Source organism: Coregonus lavaretus, assembly GCF_964263955.1.
Source record: "Coregonus lavaretus genome assembly, chromosome: 36".
NCBI lineage: Eukaryota > Metazoa > Chordata > Actinopteri > Salmoniformes > Salmonidae > Coregonus > Coregonus lavaretus.
The window spans coordinates 19,548,462-19,559,436 of record NC_140023.1 but is presented as its reverse complement, the minus strand read 5'-3'; the positions used below and the strand labels follow the sequence as shown (position 1 = coordinate 19,559,436).

General features: G+C 46.9%; 1 protein-coding gene across 2 annotated transcripts; it reads left to right on the top strand.

The window, feature by feature from the left end:
• The first annotated feature begins 406 nt into the window (after positions 1–406).
• Positions 407–10,975, top strand: LOC311110789 (voltage-gated potassium channel regulatory subunit KCNG3-like). 2 transcript variants are annotated; one of them, XM_084153354.1, is made up of 2 exons: positions 407–1,269; positions 9,945–10,975. In XM_084153354.1, the coding sequence occupies exons 1-2, from the start codon at positions 650–652 to the stop codon at positions 10,588–10,590; spliced, it is 1,266 nt and encodes a 421-aa protein (XP_084009480.1). In that variant the 5' UTR covers positions 407–649; the 3' UTR covers positions 10,591–10,975. The 2 variants fall into 2 exon arrangements, with proteins under 2 accessions (XP_084009480.1, XP_084009479.1); XM_084153353.1 differs by having other exon boundaries at positions 407–1,302.

Here is a 10,975-nt window from a genome sequence, read left to right as displayed (position 1 = left end):
TAAAAGTAATTTGTCAAACAGCACATAGAGGTGTCAGAGCCAACTGTGATTAGGCCTATATTTATAATAATTTTACCAATAAAACGGAATACTATTGATCAACTGATAAAAGTTGAAAGAAATCTATCCCGCTTATAGTGTTGGCCCCCTCGATTGTAATACGCGATCGTTTGCCATACAATAGGTCTACATTGTGTGTGTGTGTGTGTGTGTGTGTGTGTGTGTGTGTGTGTGTGTGTGTGTGTGTGTGTGTGTGTGTGTGTGTGTGTGTGTGTGTGTGTGAGCGAGGGAGAGACCCGTGTGACATTACTCGGATCTGCACACAGAGGACTAGTTGGTTTGGACACTGAGCTACAGGCGCTCAGAACACCATGACGTGGCGCAAGGAGTTGCATGCAAGCGGCGAGTGCGCTCTATTGCATATTCTTCACGACAACTCCAGTCGGTCAGATATCTCTCTCAGAAGGAGGAAAACAACAAAAAAAAGCTACTAATAGCGGCCAAACGCAATGACGACGTATTGACTCCTATATTGGACTTGGAGAGGGATAAAACATGGTTGTATAAGGAACGGGTGCCTTTTGGCGCTGTATACAACGCACAGTGTGCCTTTTTCAGGACTGTACAAACACCTGTCAACAACTGGAAGATGAAGTTTGGGAAGAGCATCTGTATCCTTAATGTGGGTGGCACAAAATATGCGTTCCCTAAGGATGTGATAAAGGATTTCCCTCTGAGTAGAGTGAGCCGTTTGCACAAATGCGCATCAGAGAAAGAAGTACTGGAAGTGTGTGACGACTATGACCGGGAACGGAACGAATTTTTCTTTGATAGGCACTCGGAGGCTTTTTGTTTCATCATGCTGTACGTGAAGTACGGGAAGCTACGGTTCGTCCCGCAGATGTGCGAGCTATCATTCTATAACGAGATGATTTACTGGGGGCTGGAGAGCTCACACTTGGAGTTTTGCTGCCAGCGGAGACTGGACAATAGGATGTCCGATTCGTACATTCATTTCTCCGAGGAGGAAGTCAAACTCGAGGAAGAGTTGAGGGGCGAGAATTTGGTGACTCGCGTGGTCACGGAGAGAGAGGAGTCCAAGTGGCTGGAGAGAATGAGAAGTACTTTTGAGGAGCCGACTTCATCAGTCGCAGCACAAATATTGGCCTCAGTGTCCGTTATATTTGTTATAGTGTCCATGGTGATGCTTTGTGTGAGTACTTTGCCAGATTGGAAAACCGCTGAGAACAACAGCGTGGAGGAGCACCAGTACAACCCAGACTCTTTAGAGCATCCATCCGGGTATCTATGTCCTATCTTTTTATTATATATTTCCAGATTTCTCCGTTATTTGATTGCCTGCGATGTTGATACATGTGTTCAATGCTCTACTTCTCAATAGACTTGTAAGGACCACAAGAGTGCACACCGTTTTGTTTCAGCAGCTGTGACATAGGCCTACCTACAATAATTTAGAATGTATATTGTTGTATTCTGCATATAATACAGTGGAGGCTTGTGGGAGGAGCTATAGGAGGACGGGCTCATTGTAATGGCTGGAATTAAAGTTAAGGGTTAAGTTTAGGCACTCATTTTGAATGGTTAAGGTAAGGGTTAAGGTTTGGCAATAGAGTTAAAACATTACATGAAGTTTAAGCACATTAAACATTAAAGATGCACTATGCAGACATGGCTCTGTCATTTCCAGGTTGCTAAAATTCGAATAGTTTGCCTAATTTCAGTTTATGTGACAAAACAAGCAAGTATAGTGTAGATAATTATTGTACCATCTAAACTGCTGTGAAATATGTTTTCCATAACCAAAAATATTGTATTTTCAGCTGTTTGAAGCTGGTGTACAAAACCGAAAGTAAAAGATGCAAAAACGAAACTTAAGAACGGGAAGCATAGAAATAGCGCATATAGAACAGATCTGATCGCCCAAAAAGTTTCATATTGCAGCTTTAAGTTTAGCACTAATTCTGAATGGTTAAGGTAAGGGTTAAGATTTGGGGTAGGGTTAAAACCAAGAATTTCAAACCAGTGAGTCAAAATGTCACATTTAAAAATAATAAATAAATAAGTTAAGGGTTAAGTTTAGGTACTCATTCCGAACGGTTAAAGTAAGGGTTAAGGTTTTGGATAGGGTTAAAATATATAAATATATATATGTGATGAGTGTGATAGAAGGAGTCAGGTGCAGGAAGGTAATCACAGAATGCAGAGTTTATTCCGTCGTACACAAATAGCGCTGGATAGCGACAAACGAAACAGGCACAGGGGAAAATCTACCCTGGTAGGTAACGGTAGATCTGTGCGTAATGCCTGCTCTATATCCGCGTCCATCGCCCATACTACCGGCGCCACAATGCAGGAGGCTGGGAGTATGGGAGTGTTGTCTCTGGGCCTCTCCTCTGTGTCATACAGCCGGGACAGTGCGTCTGCCTTCACGTTCTTCGTACCCGGAATGTATGACAGTGTAAAATCAAACCGGGTGAAGAATAGGGCCCACCTGGCCTGGCGAGGATTCAGCCTCCTCGCTGCCCGGATGTACTCCAGGTTACGGTGGTCCGTCCAGACGAGGAAAGGGTGTTTCGCCCCTTTGAGCCAATGCCTCCACACGGTCAATGCTCGGACAACAGCCAACAGCTCCCGATCACCAAAGTCGTAGTTCTGCTCCGCCGGGCTGAGCTTCTTTGAGAAGAAGGCACAGGGGTGGAGCTTGGGTGGCGTGCCCAAGCGTTGAGACAGGACAGCGCCTATCCCTACCTCGGACGCATCCACCTCCACTATGAATGTTAGTGATGGATCGGGGTGGGCCAGTACCGGGAATGAGGTGAACAGATCCCGCAGTTTGCTGAAGGCCAGGTCAGCCTCAGCAGACCAGCGGAGCCGGGACGGCCCACCCTTCAACAGGGATGTAATGGGAGCTGCGACCTTGCCAAAGCCCCGGATAAACCTCCGATAATAGTTGGCGAAGCCAAGGAAGCGCTGCACCTCCTTAACCGTGGTTAGAGTTGGCCAATTACGCACGGCTGAAATGCGATCTCCCTCCATCTCCACACCTGTGGTAGTAATACGGTATACGAGGAAGGAGACGGACTTCTGGAAAAACAGACACTTTTCTGCCTTGGCATAAAGGTCATTTTCCAACAGTTGGGCCAGCACTTTGTGAACCAGGGACACATGCTCGGCGCGCGTAGCAGAATACACCAGGATGTCATCGATGTAGACCACCACACTGCGACCAAGCATGTCCCGAAACACCTCGTTCACAAAGGACTGGAAGACGGATGGAACATTCATCAAACCGTAGGGCATCACCAGGTATTCATAATGCCCCGTGGTTGTGCTGAATGCTGTCTTCCACTCATCCCCACCCCCGAACACGCACCAGGTTGTATGCACTCCTGAGATCTAATTTGGTGAAGAAGCGTGCCCCATGCATTGACTCAATCACTGAAGGAATGAGGGGGAGAGGATAACTAAATCTAATAGTCTCCTTGTTCAGTGATCGATAATCAATGCACGGGCGCAGACCGCCGTCTTTCTTCTTCACAAAGAGGAAACTCGAGGAGGCGGGTGAAGTGGAGGGACGTATATACCCCTGGCCCAGGGACTCTGTTTCCATAGCCTCCGTTTCAGCCTGCGACAGGGGGTACACATGACTCCTGGGAGGTACAGCGTCTACCCGAAGGTTTATCGCGCAATCCCTCGCCCAATGAGGTGGTAATTTTGTCACCTGTGTCTTAGAAAATGCGTGCACCAGATCATGGTATTCGGGGGAAATGTGCACGGTGGAGGTACCGTCTGGACTTTCCACCGTGGTTGCACCAACGGAAACACCTAGACACCTACCTTGACACTCTCGCGACCACCCTGTGAGAACCGTCTGCGGCCATGAGAAGGTGGGGTTGTGGAGTGCTAGCCAAGGGATACCTAATACCTCAGGGAAAGCAGGAGACTCAATAATCGAAAAAGTAACCTGCTCACAATGAGTCTCCTGGGTGATCATGGTGACTGGTACAGTGACTTCCTTTACAAACCCGGATCCTAATGGTCGACTATCAAGTGCTCTGATGGGGAGTGGAATGGATAGGGGAACCAAAGAAAAGCCTTGACGGCGTGAGAATGCCCTGTCCATAAAGTTCCCAGCTGCGCCTGAATCGACTAGCGCCTTACACTGGGGAACTACCATGTGATCGGGAAAGTGGATAGGTAGGGTACAGTGCGCAGCAGAGGGCTCTGAACGAGTGTGGGTGTTCGATACCTGGGGTGATGCAAGAGTGCCCTGCCTGCCGCCTCCAGGCCCAAAAGAGCGTTGACTACGACGTGTGGTGTACTGTCCCTTCGTGCCACCAGAGTGGCACTGTCGCTGTCGTAATCCACTCTCTCGGACGGCGGCTCTACCCAGCTCCATCTGCTCGGGATCCGAGTCGTCCGGGGTGGAAACGGGCAGACCCTACCAGGACGTCCTCTGGCTGCCAGCAGGTTGTCCAAACGGATGGACATGTCCACCAGTTTCGTGAAAGACAACATGGTGTCCCGGCAGGCTAGCTCCCGTCGGACGTCCTCCCACAGATGGCACCGGAAATGGTAGATCTGGGCCCGCTCGTTCCACCCGGCCCCGCTGCCAGAGTCCAAAACTCCAACGCGAAGTCCTGCGCAGTCCTCATCCCCTGCCTCAGGTGGACCAGCCGCTCGCCCGCTACTCGACCCTCGGGCGGGTGATTGAAGACCGCCCGAAAGAGGCGAGCAAACTCCCCGTAGTCCTCCTTCGTTCCAAACCGCGTTGGCCCACTCCAGGGCTTTCCCCGAGAGGCAGGAAACGAGGACGGACATCTCCCGCTACGATGGTGCCGGCTTGATGCTGGAGAAGTAAAGCTCCAGTTGGAGGAGGAATCCTTGGTAGAGCGCCGCCGTCCCGTCGAACGCCCGTGGTCGGGATATCTGGTTCCCTCTGGGTGCTGGGGTGTAGGTGGCTGTATCCGGTTGGCCAGCTGGTCTTGACAGATCGGGTCCTCTCCTCTCCAGGCTTTGGACGACCTGAAGAACCCGATCCATCGCATCCCCCAAGTTGGCCAGCATCGTGGAATGCTCCTGGACCCGTGCCACGACTCCAGGCATGCGCTCTTCTCCCGCTGACTCCATATTCGGGTGGGTGATTCTGTGATGAGTGTGATAGAAGGAGTCAGGCGCAGGAGGGTAATCACCGAATGCAGAGTTTATTCCGTCGTACACAAATAGCGCTGGATAGCGACAAACGAAACAGGCACAGGGGAAAATCTACCCTGGCAATACAAGGTAACGGTAGCTCCAACAATAACAGGCACAGGGGAAATATCTACCCCGGCAATAACAATGTACGAGTAGCTCCACCGAGCTACACTACTCTCACAAATAAACAATCACCCACAAGGACAAGGGGGGCAGAGGGAACACTTATACATGGACTAATGAGGGGATAAGAACCAGGTGTGTGTAATTAACAAGACAAGACAAATGGAATGATGATACATGGAGCGGCAGTGGCTAGTAAGCCGGTGACGACGAACGCCGAAACCTGCCCAAACAAGGAGGGGAGGCAGCCTCGGCGGAAGTCGTGACAATATATTTTTTTTGTCCATGATTGGGATCAAACACGCAACCTTCTAATCCAGAGTCATGGAATTACGCCTGTCCACAATGCCATAACAAAACCCAAGCCATCTTAATGGTAATAGTGCACACTGTTGCCCCTATGGCTGGTTTTGAAGGCATTTCCCGATGTCCTCAGGACATGGATAGACGTCCAATTGCGACGTCAATCTGAAAAGAACAATAGGGTAAACTGTTATTGCCTGTCTTGTTAAAAAAAAAGTAACGCTCTTTATAGGCCTACTTTCAACGCATTTTTCTGCAAAGGGTGGTAAATTGTGTTTACTCTCCACGACACCACTGGGGCTACCATTTAGTAGTCCGCGACAATGCCATTTCTAAGCAACATAAGCGGCCACTAGGGGGCCCCCAACCAAATGTTAGGAATGAAAGTATGTATATATATATTTTATATACTACTATAATTTTTTAGAAGCCAGTCAGGGTCTCAACTTACTGTTAGTTAGGATAGTGGAATCCTGTGCAATTTCTAAATTTGGTAGTGCATCAGCAGTTTTCCTCTTGGTATGTAATTCACTGACAGTCACTCAATTAGCCCATGTCAGCTTAAATTTTATAGATTGCTAGGTAAATTGGTCTAGCCAGCTATCTAAACCTTGTAGTAATCGTGGCCGAATTACTGACGTGCCCAGGGGCCCTGACCACCAGGGGGTACCCATTGATTTAGTTAGTTATTCTCACTCAGATACAGTATCATATGAACATGGCATAAGTCATGGCAAACTGTGTAGAATTGCAAAATGTTCCCAAAATGTCTAATTATTATTATTATAGAACTGCAGGAAATTAGCATTAAAACTGCTACATTTTATCTCCATACCATGGCAAAATGTGTAGAGCTGCAAATTTTTCTCTCCACTGCCAAGAGGGGGGCCACTAAAATGTTTTGGCCGTGAGCTAGAAACGGCCCTGGTCCCCGACCACATGGTCTCCTGGCAACAGATTGTATGAGCCCCTGTGGGGAAGGGGGCAGAGGAGGAGCTGAATGTTTATCAAAGTTAAATGTCAAGGGAGCTTCTGGTCTGATCTTACCAAGTGAACAACACATTTCATGTGCCAAAGTCTCCATTTTGTGTGTTGGCCAATTGTCATTACGGACACTTAAAGGTGTTCATTCTAAATGTTAATTGCCAGAAGCACCACTGTCCCTTGCACTATTGTCATTTTTGTCATGCATTTTATCTTTCAGCACTAACTCGTCATAGTCTTTAACACAAGAGAGGCTGAAGAACTTAACAAGTTAGAGCGTTGCCTCTCTTGTTACAGACAACACATGTTTATAGTGAAAAAGTTAGATTAAGGCAGTAAATGTAAATGAGTTGTGACTGTCTCGGCTCCCTTTTTGGATGAGCGCGTATGTATCGGTAGCTGTCCAAGGCACTGATTTTAGTGGGAGCCTACTATAATAATAGTCAGGACCTGTCCACTGCTGATTTCAGGTAGAGTACGCTTACCATTGTCATAGGAAAGACAGATAAAAAATAATGATGTATTGCTGTTTCTTGGTGTCAGTTTCATGTCTACTTTTTTTAAAGATACTTTTGATGTTTTGAAGGAGATCAGAACATGAATCAATCAAATTTAGCCATTTATCAATACATATAACTGTGTCAGCCAATACTTTTGTCCATTTGTCTACAGAGCTGTTTGTCATCCCTTTCTTGTCTGCTCTCACTCTGCTCTTTAACCTGTGTGTCTGTCTGTCTTGTATCCATGACTGCCACGCGGACCGCTCTCAAGGTATTGGTACCTGAAAGGCACCCAACACCATCAGTGTGTGTGTGTGTGTGTGTGTGTGTGTGTGTGTGTGTGTGTGTGTGTGTGTGTGTGTGTGTGTGTGTGTGTGTGTGTGTGTGTGTGTGTGTGTGTGTGCAGTTGTAGGTAATGCAGGTAGGTATTGTTCTAAGCCAATGGTGGGAGGTTATGGTTATACCTGATTTGTTTCCCTTTTAAATGGGCAAATGTTTTATTTAAGTGAGCATGACGTCACAAATGCTAGTTGTCCCAAGGTAATACAGTAAAGGGTACTCCCATTCTACACAAGCAACTTAGGATGTACTGAGCCCTTGCACCGAGCCCTCACTTCAATGCAAATGACAATAGTTTCTATTTGGTCAAAGTGTATTTTTTGTCAGCATATAATTGACCCAAGGCAAGAACGCTTTATGTATAGCATGTTAGGGGGAAATGACTAATTGATGATATCTTTTCCTCCTGAGTGGCGCAGTGGTCTAAGGCACTGCATCGCAGTGCTAACTGTGCCACTAGAGATCCTGGTTCGAATCCAGGCTCTGTCGCAGCCGGCCGCGACCGGGAGACTCATGGGCGGCGCACAATTCGTCCAGGGTAGGGGAGGGAATGGCCGGCAGGGATGTAGCTCAGTTGATAGAGCATGGCGTTTGCAACGCCAGGGTTGTGGGTTCGATTCCCACAGGGGGCCAGTATAAAAAATAAAATAAAATAAAATGTATTCACTAACTGTAAGTCGCTCTGGATAAGAGCGTCTGCTAAATGACTAAAATGTAAATGTAATATCAACAGTGACCCCTAAACATCACCACACAATAATTATGTGAGATTATTCAGTGTATAATTTATATTTGGACAATATGAATAACATCTGTATCAATATTGCATTGAGTTAGGTCATAATTTATGACCCTTTTAGGTGTCTGGATTCATTTATATCAGCATTTGACAATAGCATATTTTGTTGGATTAAACTGTAACTGGCTTTTGAATGGCTGACTACAATCCCTCATTACAGTCCTACTTCTACTCTGATCCTTTGTGGCAGCCTGTCCTCCCCCTCTCTAAACCTAATAGGCATGCTCAGGGCTCAGCCTCAACCAGGTCTACCTTGTCTATAATTCATGGTATAATCAAGGGGAAAAGAAGCATCTCTGATCAGTATGCTTCTACCATCCTCTTGCCCTGGAGTATACGCACTGATCTGCAATACATATGTCTTTAAAGTCCAGGCCCATGAATGGTCTCAGAATCAAATGAAAATCAAAAATGTGCATGCTACTATGATTTGGCATTTGCTGCTGTTGTATGTTTTCAAATGAATTCACTTGTGAACATTGTAAATTATCATGTGATTACGTCAATGTCTGAGGGTTATTTCTCACTATGTAGCAAAATTAATAAGGCAAAGTATGGTGCCCAAATATAATACTTTAAATTACAACCTGACTTAAAATATCTTCTGCATGTTCTGGAATTAAAAAGTTCAGGTGGTCAGGTTGGGAAATTACAACAGGATTATGATGTGAAAATGACCAGGATTACGATGTGAAAATGTTAGAATATCAAGAATCAATTTATTGCATCAAAATGTAAGAGTGTCCATAAGTCATATCCCGCTGGGCACAGACTTCAGTTCAACGTCTAGTTGTCAACTATTGTGAATTTAACGTGAAATCAGCAAAAAAAATTCACCATGTCATTGGATTTAGGTTAAAAGTTGAAATGCCCTTATGTTGATTACTTTTTGCAACTCCAATCAGTTTTCCACATTGATTCAACATCATCACATACATTTTTTTGGGTTGAAATTACGTGGAAACAACGTTGATTCAACCAGTTTTTACCCAGTGGGATGGCTCCAAGACTATAGCTTACCAGGTGTTTGTGAGTGAAGCTTTATGAGTTATCAATGTAGTGAGATTGAAGCCTTTTATGAGTCACTGGTCAATCAAGACCCACTATCAATACAGTAAACCAGTGTTGTATAAGTGATTGACAGCACCCTTCTTCAATAGAACACTCTCGCACTGCTCCTAAATTCTTAGAAAAAAGGGTTAATAAAAGGGGTCTCAGGTTTTCCCTGTAGACCAGTGTTTCCCAACTCCAGTCCTCCAGTATCCCCAACAGCACACATTTTTGTTGTAGCCCCGGACAAGCACACCTGATTCAACTTGTAACTAATCATCAAGCCCTCAATGAGTTGAATCAGGTGAGTTTGTCTGGGGCTACAACAAAAATGTGTGCTGTTGGGGGTATCCGAGGACTGGAGTTGGGAAACTGCTGTAGGCGAACACTTTTTTGGTTCCAAAACATTTTCACCCAACGAATAGGCCTTAACCCTCAATAAACCATTTAAGAACCCTTCAGTGAAAAGGTTCTACCTGAAACCAAAATGGGTTCTACGTAGAGATTTTTATTTTGTAAGAGTAATGTCTGCAGTCCATTGCTTGTAGATATACAGTGGTGTGTAGACCTATAGTGGAATCTCCAGCTCTCCTGCTCGCGGTAACTCTGCCTGGTTCTCCCTCCCACAGGATCATCGAGGCTGTGTGTATCGGCTGGTTCACCGCCGAGTGCATCGTGCGCTTCATCGTGTCGCGGGACAAGTGTGAGTTTGTCAAACGGCCCCTCAACATCATCGACCTACTGGCCATCACACCCTACTACATCTCCATCTCCATGACCATGCTGACAGGGGAGAACTCCCAGCTTCAGCGGGCGGGCGTCACCCTGCGTGTCCTGCGCATGATGCGCATCTTCTGGGTGATCAAGCTGGCCCGTCACTTCCTGGGCCTGCAGACTCTGGGGCTGACGCTGAGTCGCTGCTACCGGGAGATGGTGATGCTGCTGCTGTTCATCTGTGTGCCCATGGCCATCTTCAGTGCTCTAGCCCAGCTGCTGGAGCATGGCCTGGACCTGGAGTCGCCCAACGAGGACTACGCCAGCATCCCCGCCGCCTGCTGGTGGGTTATTATCTCCATGACCACTGTGGGCTATGGAGACATGTACCCCATCACTGTGCCTGGGCGAGTGCTGGGTGGCCTGTGCGTGGTGAGCGGCATCGTGCTCCTGGCGCTGCCCATCACCTTCATCTACCACAGCTTTGTGCAGTGCTACCATGAGCTCAAGTTCCGCTCGGCCCGCTGCACACGGAGCCTGTCAGCAGAGTTTCTCAACTGAGGGACCACTGATGTCGCAGTTGATGGGGGGTTCCACCCCTCGCTACTCCCCCTGACAACTCTTCAGAGACCTCCATCCACCCTGAAAGTGTGCATTGATCTGAAATATGGCCTCTTTCATTCGTCTCACACTTTATTTAACGTATTTTGTTGATGTATCCCTCGTCTTGGAACATCAGAATAAGGGGTTATGTGTTTTGAGGTTTGCATATAGCACAACCTTCTTCTTCAACAGTCAAGTCCAAATAGGAAGTAACATTACACGATGGGGACAAGGACAGTTTCCACGGCTGCCATGGTGACAGTGGTGTTCGGGGCAGATGTCCCTGACAGGATGTCACTGTTGGAGGGCAGCTGGATTGTGTCAGACCAGACAGAGGCCTTCA

Bases quoted from the DNA above. Each gene is read 5' to 3' on its own strand.
- LOC311110789 (XM_084153353.1), top strand. From the start codon at position 650: ATGAAGTTTGGGAAGAGCATCTGTATCCTTAATGTGGGTGGCACAAAA. The intron at 1,303-9,944 runs GTATCTATGTCC...TCCCTCCCACAG, and splicing joins TCTTTAGAGCATCCATCCGG to GATCATCGAGGCTGTGTGTA.